Source organism: Lissotriton helveticus, chromosome 4_1, assembly GCF_964261635.1.
Source record: "Lissotriton helveticus chromosome 4_1, aLisHel1.1, whole genome shotgun sequence".
NCBI lineage: Eukaryota > Metazoa > Chordata > Amphibia > Caudata > Salamandridae > Lissotriton > Lissotriton helveticus.
In genome coordinates this window covers 1,392,136,690-1,392,158,484 of record NC_136063.1, presented here as the reverse complement: position 1 = coordinate 1,392,158,484, position 21,795 = coordinate 1,392,136,690, and the positions used below count along the sequence as shown (strand labels likewise).

Here is a 21,795-nt window from a genome sequence, read left to right as displayed (position 1 = left end):
GTTTTGAGGGATTTTACTGCTTGTGTAATTTCCTCTACTGAGATGGGGCAGTTAAGTGCAGATTGGTCTTGCTCTGTGAGAGCCGGAAGTTTGCAATTGTCCAGGTACAGTCTTATTTTAGAGCTGTTGATGTCTTTGTTTTTACTATAGAGGTCATTGTAGAACTCCTTAAATAAGTCTGCAATCTTGTTTGGGTCCGAATGGGCTGTACCTAATTTGTCAAATCACACAAATTCTAAATGCAAATGTTCAAACAATGTTTCCTCAACTGCCACCACCCTCACTTTCCTGCAGTGTTTGCATTTCCTCAGAGGTCTGAAATTCCTGTGCCATTGAAGAAGCCGAGCCCCCCATATTTTCTGAAGAATCCCTCTGTACTGGACCTAATACTCCCAGATGTTCTGCTTTTTTGGGCAACCCCATGCAGGGTACATGGAGATTTCCGAGCTCATACATCTGTCCAGGTTCGCCTCCATGCCTCTTCTCAGGAAACTATATCCGTCTTGGCAACGGCCTGTCCGAGCCATATCCGAACCGCATGATATCTGTTACTTTCAGTGCCCTTGGTAAGATGCAACAGGGCGAATTTGGGATCTCTAGTTAGACTCCACCCAGTTTCTGACAGACATTTGAGCATTCCCTCCCAGAAGGGCTTAAACCCCTCACAGGCCCTTACTATGTGAAGGAAATTCCCAGTTTGCATCCCACATCGCAGACCTATTGGAGAAGGGAACACCTCCATTTTCCACCACTTTCCTGAGTAAAGTAGACCATGTGGAGGTATTTAAGATTGATCAAACAAAATTGTGAGGCTGTCACCGCCTCCCTAGAGGATGCAAGTGGCTCCCTCCAATCAGTCTGTTAGTGGTCTTATTTCCTCAGTCCAGGCCATCCTTAAGGTGTTGAAGTTGTCTTTGTAAATAATCACCATGCTACGAAAGAGCTGTGAAATCTTGTGAGTGTCTAACTCCCCAGTAGAATTTTGGCCTCAATCAGACTATTGACCACTAACTGTCAGTGGTTTTATGTATGGAGTGAGTGTTTTCCTGAGTTGTAGGTATTTAAAGAATTGGATGTTATGCATGTCATATTCTTCTTGTAAGTCAATGAAGAATTTGAGTACTGTACCCTTCATGACTTCCCAATGTAGAGATGCCGATGGCATCCAAACCTTTGAAGAACTGGGGGCCATGTAGAGCTGGCCCCCAGCTCGGTAGAGGACAGATGCCGCTAAGGTGTTTCTCTCTGGACAGGCATCTCGACCATCCCAATTCCTTGAGTTCTGCAAACACTTACTACCAGTCTGATGGCTTATGGAAGTATGTTCATTGCAGGGTTGCCCTAGAGTAGGCGCTAGAGGTGGACATTCCCCATCGCCCAGCATTTACACCTGATCCTGAACCACCATTTGTTGATGATAAACAAGTGAGACGCTCTGCAGTAAGAGGTCCCGAGTGGCAATGCCTCCATCGTAGGGTAGGGTGATTTGTGACACTTGTAGAGGGCAATTCCCCGGGGTCACTAGTTCCATGAAGCCTCACAGAAGTGTCTCTAATCTTCTTTGAAGATGGCCTGTGGGAGTGAGAAAGGGGAATTCTGTGGTTGGTCAAGTAGACTGTAAGGCCACCATCTTATAGTTGGGAGAGCGGCCCATCACGGACAGGGGGGGTGCCTAGACCAGAGCTCGAGGTCCTGAGACAGCTGCTTTAGCTGAGCCGGATGTTATTCTCCCATGTCCTCTGCTGATTGGTCACCATGTAGACACCAAGGTATTTGAAACAGTCTATCTGAATCTGCAGTTCTCCAGCCCACTCCAACTACGGTAGTGGGCAGCAAATTGGGTATATTGAAGATTTTGCCTTGTTTATAGTGAGTGAGCCCCAAGAAGGTGCCGAATGTGTGGAATATCTGGAGGATCTGGAGTCCCGACTCCTGTGGCTCTGCCAGAAATATCAGCAGCAATCAGTGCTGTTCAGTCAGAGATGCCTGTCGCCCGTTCCAGCCCTTTGACCAAAGAGTCCACTCTCAGCAACCAAGCCAAGGCTCTATCGCAATTATGAATAGTAACAGTAACATGGGGCAATCATGGCATGTTTCTCTGTATATCTGAAAAGTGTCTGATACTGCACCACCCACCCACACCCTGGCCCACAAGTCAGTGTACAGCATTTTAACATTACTAATAAATTTGGGGCTAAAGTTCAAAGGTAAAACTGATAGTCCCATTGTACTGAGTTGAAGGCTTTTTGGAAGTCTGCCAACAGGAACGTGTATGCCCCGGACCAACCCTTGGCCAATTTCATCATGATTATGGACCTGTTAGATATTGTGGCTTGTGGCCCACTAGGACATAAAGCAGGTTGATCTAGCTGGACAAGAGAACAAACCACTGAGTGACTGGTCAGTAAACACCTTGGCCCTGATCTTTACTTGTATATGAAGGGAGATTGGGCAGTATGATGAAAATATTATGGTGGATGTCCCTGCTTCCCTATGACCACAATCTCTGCCAGACAAGGGTCTGGTGGCAGTGTTCCGGACACTAGGGCTGCAGCCAAAGTCTCGGCAAACTTTCGAGTAGCTGTGTATGGTATGTTTTGAAAAATTCTGCTGGGAATCCAGTGGGGCCTGGAGTCTTTCACTATTGGAGCTGAGTCAGAGCCTCCACCAATTCTTCCTTTGTGATATCCTCCTCCTGTGTAATTTTATCTTACACCCCCCCCCAACAGAGCCACCGGGAGGTCTTCTGTAAATTCACATAAGGCCTTCTGGTCGGACTGGCCTGTATCCAAGTACAACTCTGCATAGTAGGAGGCGAAGTACCTGCAATGTCTCCATAGCTGGACACCCACACGAAGTCTGTGTCCTGGACGTATGCAGTTGGTTAACGATGGGCGTTGTTGGTGCAAAAGCCAGCAAGTTTTGCTTATCTGGTCTCCCCACTGATAAATTACGGCTTTGCGTAGTAAACCACACCGCCCATGCCTCATTTAAGAGCATCTGCAGAAGGATCTTTTGCGTGCGTTTGTGAGTCTCTGAGTGGAGGATGACTTAAACTCCATCTCCAACCTCAGAATGCGACTGTCAGTCACCTCCTTGTTGCTTATGCTTTCTCTCTGATGTGTAACTGATGATGTCTAGGCTAATCCAGATCATGGTATAAGAATTTAAAATACCTAGGGGTATGCCCAAGGAATTTCCTTTATTATTGAGTACCCCTGGTATTGATTAAAAATCAAACTGAATGGTCCTTGGATGAGATCCAATGATTCATCTGACCTTATAGAATCCTTAGAAGGATGATAAGTTGTGGGTGAGACGACATCTTAAAACTCTTATCTGATAGACTTCTAGCTGCAGATTCTCACCCAAAATGGGGGTGGGGTGGGGGGGGGGCATAACTGGTGGTAGCCAGTTGCTGGGGACAGCTTCTAAAGGCGGCAGGCCTTTGAAGCTTCTCCTTCGTGGGCTCAGCCCATCCTGGGGCAGGAGGCATGGCACCTCTGCCCAGGATGGGCTTTGTCTCTGGACCCAGGGAGCGGAGGCTTTCTACCCCAGGGGTCCAGAAACCTGTCTGGTGGCAAATAGCGGGCAGCCATTCAGGGACAACACCAGGGATGGTCAACTTTCAGGGGGCATCTCTAAGATGCCCTCTGAGTGCATTTTACATTAAATCCCACACTGGCATCAGTGTGGGTTTAATGTGCTGAGAATGTTTGCTACCAAACGTCCCAGTTTTTAGTAAAGTTATTCTGGAGCTGTGGAGCTCGTAATGACCAACTCCCAGGCCATCTAATCTTTTTGGCTTTACTACACTTACAATGTCAAAGAATGAACTTGGACACTGTAGGGATACAGAGCTCATACCACCATACCTTCATCTGAGGGCTAGTGCACCCTGCTAGAGGGGTGACTTGTGTAGGCCTCAGGCAGTGGGTTGCAGGCTTGGCACACAGGGATGCGTGCCATGTCGACTTCACTTTTCTCTGCACCAAACACGCAGCCTACAATGACAGAGTATAGGTGTTAAGGTACAGGGCCTCTAAGGAAGGCACAACCGGTGCTGCAGCCCTTAGAGGCCTTCCAAGGTCACAGTGCCCTTGCTACCCATGGTACATTTTACAAGGGGCTTACCTGTGACCAGAGATGTTCCAATTGTGGGTACAACGGGGCCCTGGGAACCTGATTGACTGGGACCCAGTGCACATGTCAGGTTTTATCAGGTGTCCAGCAAACAGTGGGGGTAATCATGCAAAAAGGGGCACTTTCCTATACCGATGCCTGGAGATCCTGAATGGCGTCTCCAGACGGAGGTGGCACAAGTTCTCTTTCAGCAGTGGGGAGAGCATTGGTTGGATCTGTTCACCTCTGAAGGGAACGTGCAATGTCTGCAGTTTTGTGTGCTGAAATTTCTAAGGCAGCTATTGCTCTGCAACATTTTCCACGCAAGGGGTGTTGTAGACCTTTTTGCCCATACCGCTTATTCCCAGAGTTTTGAAATTCAAGAATGACTGGGCCCAAGTCATTCTTGTGGCTCTGGACTGGGAACGGAGAGTCTGGTAACCAGAGCTTCTTCGAATGGGCATCGATCCGCCGATCAGGCTGCCCCTTCTGGAGGATGTTCTGTCGAAGCAGCAGGGGAGGGGTCCTCCACCCAACATGTCAACTCTTCTCCTTCTTGAGTGGAGATTGAGCGGTGACAGTTGATAGCTTTAGACCTTCCTCCTGAAGTATGTAATGTTATTTTTGCGGCCCTCCACCAAGACTGTATATGCTTCTGTTGGCAAAAATTTGTATCATGTTGTACAGAAAGATCTAGTGACCCTCATGCTGCTTCTCTCTACTATTCTTTTCATTCTTACTGTTGCCCAGCAGGGCTCTGCTTTGGGTACTCTTAAGGGTTATCTCTCTGCTTTGTCCACTTTCTTGCGGCTGCCGGACCAACACTCCTTGTTCAAATCCCCTTTTGTAAATGGGTTCCTAGAAGGGCTGGTTCATATGTTTTCACCCACGCCCCTTTGTCATGCCATAGTGGGATGTTAATTTGGTTCTCACATTTCTGGTGTGCTCCTTTCGAGCCTTTGAATAATTGTCTCCTTTGGCTGCTTACCATCACAACCGCCTTTCTAGTGGCAATAACATCTGCCCAGAGGATGAGTGAGTTACAGGCATTATCATGTAAGCCCCCCACACAATGACTTTTGTGGATATAGTGGTGCTTTACACCTGTGCCTCATTTCTACCAGAGGTGGTGACCCCATTCCATCTGGGTCGATCAATCACACTGCCAACCTAATTTGCTCCTCCGCACCCCTCTAAGGAAGAGGAGTGTCTCCACTGTCACGGCCCAAAAAGAGCCTACCTTGACTGAAGAAGAGTTCCGGGTGGACGACCCACTCTTTGTGAGTTACGTGGGAGCTAAGAAAGTCGGGCAGTGCAGAACAGACCATTTTTCACTGGGTCATTCTCTGCATTAAAATCTGCTACGCCCTGGCTAAGTAGCAGCCCCTGGAGGGCTTACGTGCTTATTCCACCGGGGGAAGGCTGCGACCGTGGTGTTTGTTCCGGGTTTCCCAGTCCTGAACATCTGTCAGGCTGCAATGTGGGCGTTCCTGCATGCGTTTGCCAAGCATTACTGCCTGGACAGTGTGGTCCGCAGGGACGGGCATTTTGCCCGTTCGATCCTGCAGGACTTAATGTAGAAATCTGTCTGCAGCCCACCGCCTGGATGTTATGGCTTCATTATTCGAAGATAAAGAATCTGCAGCTAGAAGTCTCTATCAGATGAGCATGTTACTTTTCTTTGGTAACAGATTATCGGGTAGAGACCATATCTAGCAGCAGATTGCTTACAGACCCACTCATGCCTTCCCGGTCTGCGGCTTTATTTGTTAAGGTGGCTCCTATTTTCAGGGCCCTAGTTGTGAGACACAATCCAGTCAGTTCACTTCATGGCTCTGCGCTTCTAGCATGGAAAATTGAAAAGTACTGACATCACGGTCACCTATATAGGCGCCACCCAGGCACGTGGATGTCTTAACTGACGCTAACGACGCCACGCGGATCCACCTGACAGCGCAAAGAGGTACTACTTGTGCGAAAGTTTCCAGATCCAGCCTGCTGCATGGAGAATTCAAAGGTAAAGAATCTGCATCGAGTTATTGTCTCTTGCTGATAATTTGTTATCGATGGTAAGTAATTTGTTCTTTATGACCTGTTGCCATTGCTTCCCTTTTGTGAAAAGAGTGAGAGAACTATGGGTTTGTGAACTCTGGTAGCTGTGGTGAGAAGAATTTTGATGAAAAGAGGATATACTTGAGGATACACCTCTTCACTGTCCTGTGGGAATTGATGAGATCCACCAACATTAAACCAGGAGTTATCAGATTGTTTGCAAGCCTGCTTGACCTGTTTAGAATAGGTTGATAATGTCTGAGGGTGGTATGTGTTGTTGGATACTGTCTCTGCTTCAAAAAAATAACAGTCTAATAATATGTTGTATCTCACACTGTTCACACTTTTTTTTTTTTTTTGTAAACCTTTATTGACATTTCAACCAAATACAGGTATGGGCCTACAACCCCCGGGGCTGGCCGCTAAGCAGTTAGATTAACTGAGAGCAATTTTTAATCACATGCAGCACCTCGGGGAGCAGAATCACCATGCTAGCGTACTCTTGGTCACTGAACAGCACAATTAGAAAAACAGGATGTAAAAGGTTTTCATTTTATAGTATAGGATGGAAGGATCAGGTGCCGAACAATTTCCCAGCAACGAAAAATGGCAGGCAGAGTAGTAAACGTGTCAACAGTAAACAGTAATCGGTCAAATCAATGGCGCTGGAACAGGCGGTTCAGGATGTGAGGGAATATTACGGTCAAGTCGCGCCTGCTAGTCACCCGCCCTAAGACCCAGAGAACACCACGAAAATTGAGGCACAGATGAAAAAGCAGTGATTGATACCAAAGGAAACCCACTGCACTGACCCAGAAAAAGGAAAAAGACAGAAAAATAAGAGAGGAGAAAAAAAGGCCATAGAAACAAAATAAAAACGAAAGATCCCCTCCCCCAACCCCCCACCCTGCACCCCTGCAGATGACTACGCCCCCCCCCCCCCCAGCAGTGTGCCTGTCGCCCGAGAACCAAACCCGAAATATAGAAGAAACAGAGAAAAAGGAGAAAGAAAGGAAACCCCACCCAACGGGGAAGTGGAGGAGGACAATAGTCTATGCGCTCCCGGTCTCTTCTCCCCCCGCCTCAACAAAGGGGGCCCCCCTAAGCCAGCACGAATGAAGTTCTCTACCATACAAAAATGCCCCGGGGGGAACCACAAACCCCCCGCCCCAGAAACCGTCTGTTAATGAAGCAGTCCTGTTACCAATAGATCCATCATAAACAATTCAACCCACAATCTCAGCCTTGGCCCCGTCTATCAAAGTTGCCGAGTCCCTCGGATAAGTAAAGCCCCATCCCCGGGAAGTCAAAAGTCACAAGCATCGTTACATCCGCCATGTTAGGAGACCGATTGGGGAGGGGGTGCGACTCGTTCCGATACAGATTATAGTGTGGGCCAACAGTGTCCAGGATGGGGGAAGCAGTGAAATGTTCCGATAACTGTCGGACCGATGTTTCCGAGAACGTAAGAGTCACCAAACTCAGCACACACAATGAGATCCATTTCTTCGGGGGCAGGCACAGCTTCCAGCACCGGGTCCAAACGCGCCACTAGGGCGCCCAACAGGAGGCAAGTCGGCCGCCAGATCTCAAAAATCAAGTCAGGGCTTGCTCCCGGTCCTATGATCCCATCTGCTGCCGACAGTAAATGATTGACCTGGGCCCCTCACCGTCGCGTGAAGCGCCGCAAGTTCCGCCATTACCATCCGCAAGGAAGGGCCACATTGGGTCCGTTCCGCCAAGTTCCATACGTCTGCAGGCATAACGATCCCCGCGGAGAGGCAGGATACGCCGGAGCAGAAACAAGCCGTGAGGGACGGCCAGCAGCACGCAGCAACGCGCGGCGGGCCCCACCACCCCGGGGCACCAGCGGTGTTAGTGCCGGGCCCCCGGGCCGGGGCCCCCGCGACGCAGCACCGCGCGCCACCTGCCACCTCACCTCAGGTACAGCACCAGGCAGCAGATGGTTGCAAAGTAGTCCAGAGAAATTTTCAAAAGTTCCAAGGACCGGACCCAACCACTCTCCTCAGTCCGTTGTTGTTCACTTTGGACCCGGGTAGACCAGCAATCGAGTCCCCGGCTTCCAGTCTGGGTTAGGCCTCAAAACACTTTCGATGTTACTTCACCCCAGAACATCAGAAAAATTCCGTGGTCACACCATCGGGGTGCCGACTAGTTCACCCACACGAATCCGGGGCGGAGATCAGGATATTCGACAGGATAAGCGAGCGTAGGACGGAGGTCAGCGGAGGCGGGAGACTATGCGGCCATCTTGGTCGGTGTCGTAGCTCCTCCTCCCACTGTTCACACTTAATGGTCCACTATATTTTGTTGATATGTTATTGTTTGAATTTATTTTTATTTTTTTGTCAAATTGCTTTTATTGATTTCAACAACAAAAAGAATCAGAACGCGTTAAGGCTCCACAGAGCACAAGTCACTTGTCAAGAGTTACAGGTATCTGGAAAAGGAAACACAAAACCTGTTCACAAGATCTTGACGCAACGTATGGATCCTTGAAAACATTTCCCAGCCATGCTAGATTGTGCCTACTACATATCAACTACAGAACATACACGTTATAGGATGACTTTTTTTTTTAATTGAATGTTTTTCCTCTATGTACATATTTATTTCTTAAATGGTATGTATTTAAAGAAAATTCACAACACTTACTGAATATCCAAATACCTATTGGAACAGTGATAAGTGTGTTGTACTTGTACATCAGTTTAGCACCATACCACTTCATTTGAGTCAAGCAACTCCTCCTAGACAAGGCTACCTTGGGAATCAAGGAACTTTATGAAACAAACTTTAAGTTGGACTCGGGTACTGGTTAGTGATGGGCGATACTTGAGATCTTTATTTTTTATTTTTGCATGGTAAATAGTGGTTGGGGGCACGGGTGCGTTGAACTGTGATCTTAGGGCTTCACAATGAATTTGTGGTTTTCGAGTCTGGAATGGGAGGCCTGTAGAAAACTCCTAAACTGCTATCCTTGTGTGTAATACTGGATGTGTATGCACAGCTTACACTTGCAGTTGTGAGGCCCCTTGGCACTTGTGAATGTTGCTTTTGCGGTTGGGGCACTGTTCTGTTGATGTACTGTATTATTGGCAAAACTGGTTAGCACCTGTTCAGAGAAGCATGCTGGCGTTTGAAATGTGTTGTGGGAGTGTAGTGTACATAATACTGAAGGTGATATGACTTGATATAAAAACAGTAAGGGACCCGTGCAGCTCCAATTTGCTTTTTTTTGTTAACATAAACTCCAGAATAACAGTTCTATGCATATTAATTCAAGTCTGCGACAGCAGTATCATGTGTCACAGCAATAATGCCCTAGTATAAATAGACTACAAAACAGGAGCTGAAAGAAAAGGAGGCAGGTTGCCTAAAGAGCTGATGCTTCTCATAGTAATAGGTGCAAAAGATCTTGCCTTCTCTCCGCTCTTCTAAAGTAATGTTAATCATACAAGCATTGTTGTGACCTAACTTGCCTTTGCATAATTGTTTCCCTGCATGTTGTTTTTCAGCATGTTCATCTCGAAAGGCCTACTTTGAAAAGAATAGATATGACACTTCTCTTGGCCTGCTCACAAAGAAGTTCATTGAGCTGCTGAGCCAGTCGGCGGATGGTGTTGTAGACTTGAACAAAGCAGCCGAGATCCTGAAAGTGCAGAAGAGAAGGATCTATGACATTACCAATGTGCTGGAAGGCATTGATCTCCTTGAGAAGAAATCTAAAAATAACATTCAGTGGTTGTGAGTATGTGCTGTCATTTAAGGTAGATTGCATGGGTGTGAAAAATTGGGAGTTGTATTCACTTCCTTTTTACCAATTCTGTGTATAGTCTGGCAAGGTTAATCTAGGTGGCGTGTGGTTCTTCTTTTTCCAGTCAACCAAATCCTCTTGTGACTTAAACGGGTATTTACAGAGACAGTATTCTAAAACTTCATACAAAACTCTTCCCATTAGACACAATTACTTGTTTCGCAGAAGTCCTTTATCACCTGCCACATACACATTACCATCAGTTTGAGTTTTAGAAACAGTGCAAGGATTCTATGCTAGGTCTAAAAATTGGGCTGGGATCAGACTGGAGTGTAGTTAAGTAGAAAGAAAGTTAGGGAGGCCAACTTATTTTTACTAGCTCTTGTTTAAGAGTAATCTGTGCATGCTACATTCTGAATGGTAACATACTGTTAGAAGTGCAAGTAGACTTATGGGTAAGCCAGGAGGAAAACTGGAGAGTTGTTACTCTTAAAGATCACATATTTGATGGGATACAGTAAATCTGTCTCCTTGTAAGAGATGATGGGTAGTACTGGATTGCACCCATCCAGTGAAATCATGGACTGCCTTGTTTGACCTCTTAACTATCATTGCCTAGTTGTGACCTGTTCTCCGGTGCTCTGGACTCATGTCGCCATGCATATTGTAATACTTTTGATAGTACTACAGTAGTACTACTTCTATTACTAACTGCAATTTACAAACCTAGGGTTTGAGACCTCTGCCTCTTCTATCTTTTCTGTGCAGAGATCTTGACACACATAAGCATATGTGTTAGCAAGTGGGAGTGACAAGAGAAGTGACTGGAAAATGGGAATCACTTAGTACAAAATGGGAGGGGTTAGGGAACGGACAGACTGCTATACACACAGTAATTGCAATTCACCAACCCCATCTGCAATTTGATTATTTTCTGGATCCACATGCTGTGCATTATTCCGCTTTCTAGTGGTTGGGTCCGAAATACTTAATTTTCTCTTCCTTACCTTTTTTTTTGTGGGCGTTCTCTGGTACCATTTGGTGTCCAATCTCATCCCCTTGTAACATCTGGTGTGCACCTCGAAAGCTTCTGTGCATGGTCCTCTTCAGATTCTTTTTTTTTTTTACTGCTGTTGGCCATCTGAAAGCAACAACCAAATCTCTGCGAATGCCAAGAGAAGTTTCAAAGAAAAATCAACTGTTCATCTCTTAGAAAACAGAAAGAAGAATAGCAAAACGGAGAGGGTAGAAAACAAAGACACCAGCGAATTTGTCAAAGATCATCAGAGAAGTGAGTGGACTGTGTAAGTCTTCAACCATGCAATCGTATAATGCACGGAAGGAGAGTGATGAGAGTACCACCAGGGGCAATGGGAAATACTCCATTTAGATTCTGCCAGAGGACACCCCAAGTTTACCCTGAAGGACACCCACAAAGTCTGCAATCTCTGCCTGCTGAAAGATCACAGCGGTACAAAAGGGGGTGGTGATGGACGGAGCATCTGAACCAATCAAACACTCACACCCAGTCAACAGATCTGGGTTTAATCAATTACCGTTCTTTAGCCCACTCTGCCACCCCAGTTCAGACATGGCCATATGCTGAAAGATCATGGCACAAAAGACCGCAAATCGCGTGCCAAGTTCAGGCCAAAGACCTTGAGAGCAAGGGAGAAGCCGAGGTGGGATCACCAAGCAATCACAAAGAGGGAGTTTGTCACTGAGGGACCTTGAACTTTCATGCGAGGAAGACCTGTTTAGAACACAGAATAGACCCATACAGAAGTCTCTGCCGAAGTAGAAGTCGTTGGCGAGGTAGACGAAAACCAGCTGGCAAAAAAGACCAAAGAAGAGTCACTTTGAAAACCTACCCAGGTAACATCAAATAAGCCTTCTGGAGCTGAGCTGCACTTTGGACTTGAAGATGCACAAGACTACCTAGGTGACAAACCACTCTGGGACTATCGGACTAACATGCTATGTGGAGTGGTGGTTTTGCCACATTATTTCCTTCAAATATGTTCAAGATTTCACTTGATAGGTGTTGAGGTCTAAGCCGCCTTATTCCAATACCATGAACTGCAAACAGCCCTTGCCTACTGCACTAATTCACTCTTCCATCTGAAGTACGAGGGATCCTCCCCCGCATTTCAGCACTATTGCTTAGCCAGCGCCAGGTCCAACATTGGATTACCTGCTTCTCTGGGGTTTGGGCATTACAACAGACTCCACAAACCAGCCTCAGTGTAGTTTCTAGATGAAAAATTGACTTCAGTAATTAGATGGCATCTCCATATATGTCTGTCTCCAAGCCAAATATCTTGCTTAGTTCCTGGGGGTGTTGGGTATGTTTGAAAGCAATTGAACTGTGTATACTTAAATCGGCTATTACTAGAGACTTGACTGTACATTAAAACCTTTTCCTACTTACCATCATCTAGTTCTCTTCCAAACTAAGTTTCCCAAGTAGCACTGGGCTTGCTCAAATTTTTTTCCTCCATTTTAATTAGTGCCCTATAAAACAAAATAAACTACTGGCGAGTCGCTCCTACTACAAACAGGAGTGGAAGAACTCTTGTGTTCTAGTACCTAGGTAGGCCCAAGGTACCCTCTGTGGGCAGGGTGCAGTTTATGTGAAATGTAGGATATGCCCTGGTGTGTGTGGTATGTCCTGATAGCGAAAAAAAATTGGCCGTAATTCACTATTGCAAGGCTACCCGTTCCCCATAGGACAGAATGGGGAGTTTGTTTATGACATCTTATAAACATAACTGGCCCGGGGAATTAGGTAGGAAAATAAAGTTTAGTATGCTTGAACTCAGAATCTAAAGATGCATCTTTTAGTGAAGGTGATTTTTACATTCTGTATTTGAAAATACCACTTTTAGAAAGTAGGTGTTTTCTTGCTCATTCATCCTGTGTGCCTTTGCTGGAATGTGGATTGCCTGTCTGGGTTTTGGATTACAGAAGGCTGGGGAGAAAGAGTGGCTCCAGATAGTCTAGGTGGGTCTGGAAAGGGCTGAATAGACCGGGGCTGCAATTAACGAAGGGGGAGGAGATTTCCTTGCACCTCAAAGGGCCTGGTCTGCCTCTGTCCATGCCGTCTCCACCTCCTGCCAGGAAGTCACACCAGAGAAGGCAGAACTGGTTCTGGCTGGGCACAAACACACTCTGCTTAAGAGATCAAAGAATTTTGGGGTATAAATATTGAGGCCCAGACCCCTGCACTTTAGAACTCTTTTGGATCAAGAAGACTGCCAAGAAGATCTGGAGAAGCTGTGAGGAGAGACTACCACATTGCTGTGTTGGCCTGCAGTGGCTGCTTCTGTCTTGGGCAGTGAAAGGACTGGACTGAACTTTCTGCAATCTACTTTTGTGAGTTTCTCTAAGGGATTGAGTGAGAGCTTGCCCCCTGTTCGAGAAGTCTCAGGAACAGCAAAGACTTCAAGCTCTTTTGCCCTCAGCACTGGGGATTGTGTGTTTTGTGCTGCAACAGAGGAAAAAGCAACCCAACGCCGTCTACGACATCGCTGCGGACTCTGTGTCCTGAAGGCACCGCAGAGAGCGACGCCGCACAGCGACCCTGGTCTCCCCGACTAGCCTGCTGACGCTGCCATCGAGCCACTGCTCGCACCACGACCTGTGGGCACCGCACTGCCTCGCTTCACGACGATGACTCTCCACGCCGAAATCTACGCCGCTCACGGTGGTTCGAGGGCATCTCTCGTAAAGTTACATGATGCACCGCCCTCATCCCGCACCGCAGCCTTGGCCTACTGACGCCGGCACCATCAACTTCAGTTCGTCAGCCGACAACAGCGCTTCAGCCACGACAATACCGCTGCTTGCACCGTGATCTGCAAGCACCGCGACGAACACCGCCTTCACCTGGCACTGCGACCCTGGTCTCACTGACCACGCCATTACAGAGCCGCTGCTCGCACCGCGACCTGAGGGCACTGCTGCACTTCGCACCGCAGCACCTGACGCCTGCGGACACCAGCGCTCCAGACTAAAAACAGAGGGGAGTTCGATCAGCAACACGTGTGACTTTAAGGGCCCCTACAACTTCGGCATCGTCCTCCGGTACCTACGCCTGCGGACACTGTGCTTTCAGAATCTCAATGAGAGGTCGCCGACGCCCTACATTTCTAAAAGGTACTATTTGCGGTTCTTCCCGACACCGTAGCTGGCCTGCGATGCCGCAGTCAGCCAGAACTGTTTGGATTTGTTTGCTTACGACGCATGATGGCCCCGGACGGAGTTATTGACATCAAGAAACAATTTTTCGAGCATATTTTGATAATTGAAGATTTTTAAGTACTGTGTTGTGGATTTTTATCATTTTTGGTCTTGTCTTAACTATGTAAAAAAGTTGGATATTTCTCTAAACTGGTGTGGTGTCCTTTTGTAGTGCTTACATTGTATTACTGCTGGTTATGTGCAAATGCTGTACACACTGACTTTAAGATGAGCCTGACTGCTCGTGCCAAGCTACCAAGGGGGTGAGCAGGGGGTATTTTAAGAGTATAACTTCCTTATCCTGACTAGAGTGGTGCCGACTTCGGAACATGCCCTAGCCGACCAATAGTCCCATTTCTAACAGTACTGAATGAAGCCTTTTATGTTAAAAATTGTTCAGGAGCTAGCCCTTACTGCACTATTAATCTCTCTGGCGGAATAAATAAGCTGTCAGTTAGGAGAACCCCTACCCCATTGCTGAGCCAATGTCCGTTTAATCTGACATTTGCCTGGCAGTAAAAAGAAAAAAACATCTTTATGTGGAAACCCAGCCAACAGTAGTGCTAGTGGATATAGTTCAACCTTCTTCTCTCCTAGTTTTTTTTTTTTTTTTTTTTCTGAACGCCTTCAACATTTTAGGGCTGTCTAAACGAGTGGGGGTTGCATCCTAACGTTCTGCATCTGCTCCCTCACCCCACCCTTAAACAATCCCACCAGGGCCCCCTGACTTTACTACCCTGCTGTTCTATCTCCTCCCTGCAGCGCCATCCAGCTACCTACCAAGTCACTGCAACTGTACAGCTAGATAATATAATATGTATTCTGTCTATTCCATATTGACTGTATTCCAGTGGTCTAAACCAATGTTATGAGCCTCGATCGGCAGGTTTGTAATAAATAAGGCCGTTTAGTAAGAATCGCCATTTCAGTATGGGCCATTCACACCATAATGTGCAACCTGGGTTCTCCAAATTGTGATTTCTTGCACCGTAGAAACCTATGGTAACACTTAGCCCCCCCCCCCCCCCCCCCCCCCACCCTGTTTTCTTCTGTTTGATAAATGTTTATCTTTACATATCTAAATGTTTGTGGTACCCTTGTGACCTAGCGATCGGTCAAGGGGGTATCAATTACCTGGATACAAGGAGAAAATGCAGGTCTTGGACCGGTTGGTTCTTATGCCTGACCATTCCCCAAGTTCCTGCAGCAGCTGGGCTATTAGATCAAGTCTAGTCCTTCCAGGTCTTAAATATAACAATAGGTCACGTGCACAGTGAGGTGATATGCACCCCATCTCTCAAGCAGTTGCCTCTAGTATGTTCCTGCAGTAAATGATGTTCCAATTGCCCTGCAAACAGAGGCGGGGTTAATGGGCACCACTCTAGTGCCCTTATATACATAGGGTTGCTCAGAGAAAATGTCTCTGGTCGTACTCTGCCACTCATTTGGAGAATAGTATTTTTTTTTTTTTAAATAAAATTTTTATTGCAGAATTAGAAACAAAACCTCAAGGCAGGTCAACCAGTACACTTATGACATCACAAAGCGTATAAACAACGCAGAAGTCGTACACAGCCATTTAGCCCACATCCCGGAGGACGGGCGGCGCTCCAGGTCATGGTTGCAAGAAGATGCCACAGTGCTCACCTCACAGAGGCGTTTGGTTAACATCATCATTCAGTATCTGCTTTTACCCCCCTAAAGTCCCACCCCCCATGCACTGTCAAACCTACACAAATGTTCTTCGGGGATAGCATCAGTATTGACCACCAGTTCCAATGTAGTCCTGTCAATGACGTCCAATGACCGTCTCCGGGATCCCACTACTCTCATCTTCCTGGTACCTGCCTAAGTCCCTCGGGGCTTTACTACTGTTATCCATCCCTATGTCCCAGCTACTTGCACCCTCCAGAACTGTGTCGCAGTGCCTAACTACCCCTCTCAAACCACCCCCCACCACCCCCCCCAACTGCTGCTGATGCGGGCCCACTTAATCTGCACTGACAATGGAGTACGCTACTTATCGGGAATTGTTTTCGGTCATTGAAGCCTCATGGAGTCCTATGCAATCAATCCGTCTCGTCTTCATCGTCAATCGTATAGTCTCGCAACGCCTGAACTATCATTTCCCATGCCCTTGCCACTTCTAAAATTTTCTCATTGTCAGTCCTGGTAGCCTGCCGCATCCTGAGGACACTCGCACCCGGACCACTTCAACAGTTCATTCATCCACCTCCTCACTGATGGCCCTTCCTTAGACTTCCAGTGCCAGGTGATCTCCCTCTGAGCCAGCATGAGTCCTAGGTCGATAAACTTGCTCGTGACTTTCGTCCTCTTTGTATGAGGGAACCAGAGCAGTAGACACGCTGCCATGTCAAAGTCCACTTCCCTATCCGTAACCACATTCAGGAGTTCCCCTACTTCGGACCAGTATGTTCCCAGCCCCGGACATCCCCACAACGGGTGATCCAAGTCAACCTCAGGTGCCAGGCATCTCGGGCACATTGCATCGTGCACCCGAAAGTACCGTTTGATCCTCTCTGGAGTCAAATAGGCTCTATGGATGATGAAGAAGTGTACCTGCTGGAACTTTGCGTTCCTTGTGCCCTTCCATGTTCGTCTCAGAATATGGCCCCAGATCGTGTCTGGTATGGGCTTGCCTATGCTGTCTTCCCATCTCGTTTTCAGTGCCAGCAGTGGTTCCAGTCCGTCATTTAGCATTCTAGTGTGGAGGCAAGTCACCGCCTTGGCAGTGCCCGCTGCCATCACCACATACTGGCACGCCATGGTCACTTCCGGCTCAGCTAGCCCTCCCTGCCAGTGCCTCTGCATCGCCGCCACCACTGCCGCGTGTAGTAGATAACCCCCGTCTGGCAGGCCGAACTGCTCCTTCAACGTCTGAAAGGGGACCAACACTCCCTCTACATACAAGTCCCCCACCATCTGTAAGCCCAGTTCCTCCCATTCTGACAATGGGGACCAGTCACCCCCATGCGGCAGCGCGGTCAGCATCCCCAGCGGCATCTCCGGTGCATACGGCCTCGTTCTTTTTGCTCGCTTCAGACTCCTGTGCCAATATAATCTGAGTGTTCTTTCCTCCATTGTGTGGTCCCTCATGTCTAGTTTCTGCTGCATGACTATGTAGGACAAGACATGCCGCTGTATTCCAATTCCACGCTCGTGGTCCGGTCCCCTGAATTCTCTAGCAATGTGTTGCGTGAGTATCTGCAGTTGTGCAGCCAGGTAGTATAACTCAAAATCAGGGACTGCCAGTCCCCCCTCGATCTTGGGCCTAGTCAGGGTACTCAACGCCACCCTACGCCGTCCGTGACCCCAGAGGAGGCCAGTCACCATCGTCTTCAGTTCTCTAAAGATCCGCTGTGGAATCCATATCGGCAGTGTCCGGAAATAGTAAAGCAACCGCGGGAGAGCCACCATTTTCAATAGTGCTACTCGTCCTAACACTGACAAGGGGAGGGAAGCCCAAAAGGCTATGCAGCCCTTCAGTGCGCGCACGCAACGTCCCACATTACCCTCCAATAGGTTCGCGGTCTCATGGTAGATGCGGATACCTAAGTAAGTGAAGCAGGAGGGCTCCCACACCACCTCCCTCGTGAGGGGGGGGCACGGCATGCCCGTCCGCAGTGGAAACACAAAGGTCTTGGTCCAATTCACCTTAAGGCCTGATAATTGACCAAATCTAGTAAACATGTCCACTGCTCCCTCCAGGGCTCGTTCGGAGTCCGCCAGATATAGTAGCAGGTCATCCGCATACAATGATATATAATGCGATTCTGTTCCCTGCGTGATCCCCTGGTATATTGCACCCGACCTTGCTCGTGCCGCCAGCGGCTCCATCGCCAGTGCAAACAACAAGGGGGACAACGAGCACCCCTGCCTTGTCCCCCTACAGACCGGGTAAGCCGAAGATATAACCGATCCCAGTCGCACCCTCGCCGTAGCAGACGAGTAGAGAACCCTGGTCCACCTCCTAAATCCTTCTCCTACTCCGAATTTCACCAACACTTCATCCAGGTATCTCCATTCGAGGCTATCGAAAGCCTTCTCGATATCAACTGGCAATACCATGGGATTTTGAGTTGAGGTCTTGGCACTGTCCAATATCTGTATCAGTCTACGTATATTCATTGATGTATTCCTGGTAGGGATGAACCCTGCTTGGTCCCTATGTACTAGTGTGGTCATGTGTGGCAGTAATCTGGTGGCTAAGATACGGCTCAAGATCTTATAATCCACCGTCAACATGGACAGTGGCCGATACGAAGTCACATCCAATGCTTCCCTGCCCGTTTTAAGCAGTGGCACCACTAGCGCCTCCCTCATTGACTCGGGCAGGCGTCCCACCCTACCGGCTTCCAAATACACCAGCAATAGCCGAGGTGCTAATATATCAATAAATGTGGCATAAAATTCAATCGGTAGTCCATCCACCCCTGGTGTTTTATTTCTGGCCATCTGTTTAATGGCTACCCTAATCTCTGATAGCGTTATGGGCCCTCCTAGGTCTTTCGCGTCCTCGCTATCCAGCACCGGGACAAATTCTAAATAATCACCTATGTCGGATTCCTCCACCTCTAGGTGGCATTTATACAATCCTGTGTAATAAGCCTGAAAGTGCGCCAGGACCGCTGATTGCGAGTAGACTGTCCCCCGTTCCTGTTCTTATACTCATAATTGGGCATCCTCTAGGCTCCGGATCAGCGAGCTTGGCAAGGAGCGTGCCCACTTTGTCTCTTTCCTCATGCACCTTAATGGTGTACAGCTTATAGTCATAGCACCGCAGTCGTTCTGTTTCAGTCGCCACTATTTCCTTAGCTTCAAGCAACTGCTCCTGAAGGTCCGGTCGCTCAGGTCTACACTGTTCTAGTCTCCTTAACACATCTTCCGTTTTCGCCAAAGCATTCTATACTGTCGTCCGTGCATTCGAAAATCCGCCCATGCATACGCCTCTCACCACCACTTTCATCGCATCCCATTCTATCGCTCTCGTAGTGGCCGAGCCCTCATTCATCTCAAAATATTGTTCAATGCCCTGCTGGACCGTGTCACTAAACACCTGATCTTCTAATGTGTCAGGCCGCAGCCTCCATGTCGGAACCGCTGACCTCATCTGTTGCCATTGCACTGATACTAACAAGGGATTATGATCTGAGATAGTCCTGGTCAGATATTCTGTATGAGTTATCACAGCAGCCAAGAGGCCACTACATAGGACTGAGTCTAATCGGACGTGTAAGGCATGTAAAGCTGAGAAGAAGGAATAGTCTCTAGTCTCAGGATGCTGCTTCCTCCATACATCTATCAGTCCCCATCTCTCCTGCCATTCCTTCCTGTTAGTGGCTAGCTTACACACTGTGGAATCTGCTAATGGTGGATGTGATCTATCCAGGAACACATCAGTGATCGAATTAAAGTCTCCACCCATGATGATGGGGCCCGCCAGGAAATAGGCCAGCGAACTCGTTAAATGATCAAAAAAGTGGGCCTGATCAGCATTGGGGGCGTACGATTTGACCACATCTCTCCCGCCCTTAAATCCCTTAAATGGCTCCCCATTGAAGGTAGATCCACATATAAAACCGCCTGCATTACGCACAAAATCCTCCACCAAAACACACCGGCATACCTCTCCAATAAACTGACCAAAGCAGGCTGCACGCGATCACTGAGAAGCTCCAACACCCTCCTACTTATTCCCCCCATTCAGAAAAAGAATTCCACTCAGTCACGCTCATTTTCAGGCAATGCCCCACTTATTTGGAATGCCCTCCCTAAAGACCTCCGCTGTAACCAGTCCTACCCCAGCTTCAAAAAAGAACTCAAACTTCTTCTCCTTAATAAATACTGGGGTTTCTAATCCCTCCCTGGTAGCCTCGCCCCTCTGCATCACCCCACCTATCTGCTCTGCATATGACTTGTGACCACCCGCCTGGCCAACTCCCTTTCCTTCTATCTGATCACCTTACCTCCCCTCCTCATGACAGTCAGTTCTCTTGCATGTTTTTGTATACCTAAGTGAGGCTTCCCGCCAAACTGTGACCGCTATTTTGTATGACTCATAGTGTCTAGCAATTGTTTTTACTTTTTTATCTAGATGTCATGTATCCTATGTGGACTTGTTCTTTTATTATTCCGTTGTCTGTGCTTATACACACTGTACCTGTATGGAAACACCTTGTAAAGCGCTCTGATACTCCTGGGTCCAGCCAGCGCTATATAAAACCTCTTAAATAAAAAAAATAAATACACTACATAAGACCACCTCTCGACCGTATAACCTCCCCTCTACCACCACGTATCTACCGTCAGGGTCTACCCTCTGGTTCGTGACTTGGAACGGTGTCCCTGCTCTTATCCATATCAGTACCCCTCTAGCAAATGCTGAGTACGCGGTGCCGAACACCTGACCCCGCCACCTCCTCTGCAATGCAGTGCATTCCTTCTGGGTCAGATGAGTTTCCTGTAACATTGCAATCTGGACACCACGCCTCACCAGATAGGCATGTACCTTATGACGTCTCACCATCGTTCTAAGTCCGCGGACATTCCATGTAATGCATTTCAAACTAGGTAACGTCCCCATAAAAGTCGTCCCTGTACAGTATCAATAACAAACAGTTGTTCCCCACATCGCTGCAGTTGTACCCCCCCATCAGAACTCCCCGAAAAACTCCCCAAACCCCTCTCCCCAGGACAGGACCTAATAACCCAGCTTCAGTCCCGTTCCAAACCTTTAACATAGCACACATTACACTATTCTGTGGTCGCCACCACAGAAGGCCTTAAGGGCCACAGGAGGGTGACTCGTCGCCGAACCAGGGCAGGTAGAGCTCCCACCCCGCGCCCCCGATCCCATGCTGCAACCACAACTCCATACCTGATAGCCCAGCAAATATCTGGAACGTCTGTACCAACAGGAAATACGGAAATGGTCAGTTCTCTGAGCCGTTACTCATTAAAGAGGCCATCTGAAGTCTGTGGGGTGACCGCCGGTCCCTTTGAGCTCTCAGCTTCCGATTCGTCTCCTCCAGTTCTCCCCCCCCCCCTCCTCCCCAGAGTCCGACCCCCGATGTCTTCTCTTGCTGCGATCCTGTAATGATTGCCGTTGCAGCTAATGCCCCCTTCCTGTCCGCTGCCATCTGACCATCCCGCATCGCTCTCTTGAGTCTATTCCGTTTGCGGATGCGTTGTGATTTTCTAATCTGAACCGGTTTTTGCTTTTCTCCTTCGTTTTTGTTGGTGCGGTCCGTTCCAGCACGATACAGTTCAAGCCATGACCTTGCCTCCTCCGGATTTTGGAAAAGTTGGGTCCCCCCATCCAGGATCACTCTGAGCTTGGCTGGGAAAAGCAAAGAGTATTTGATCCCCTCTTCCCTCAGTTCTTTTTTCACAGCTAGGAAGGATGCTCTATTTTTCTGTACCTCCTGCGTATAATCCGGAAAGACCGTTACCTTGTTATTGTCCACTTGAAAAGGGCCCATGGAGCGTGCTCTCTGTATCAGTAGGTCGCGATCCTTGTAATGCAAGAGTTTTACCACCATCGGTCTAGGCGGCCGACCCTGCAGAGGCGGGCGGGCCGG

At 48.0% G+C, this 21,795-nt stretch overlaps 1 protein-coding gene across 1 annotated transcript in view; it reads left to right on the top strand.

Moving 5' to 3' along the window:
- Positions 1–21,795, top strand: part of E2F3 (E2F transcription factor 3) — a 167,805-nt gene that overhangs the window by 69,626 nt on the left and 76,384 nt on the right. The window contains exon 3 of the mRNA XM_078687933.1: positions 9,714–9,942. Coding sequence (XP_078544059.1) covers positions 9,714–9,942 — 229 coding nt within the window. The remainder of the gene's footprint in view (positions 1–9,713; positions 9,943–21,795) is intronic.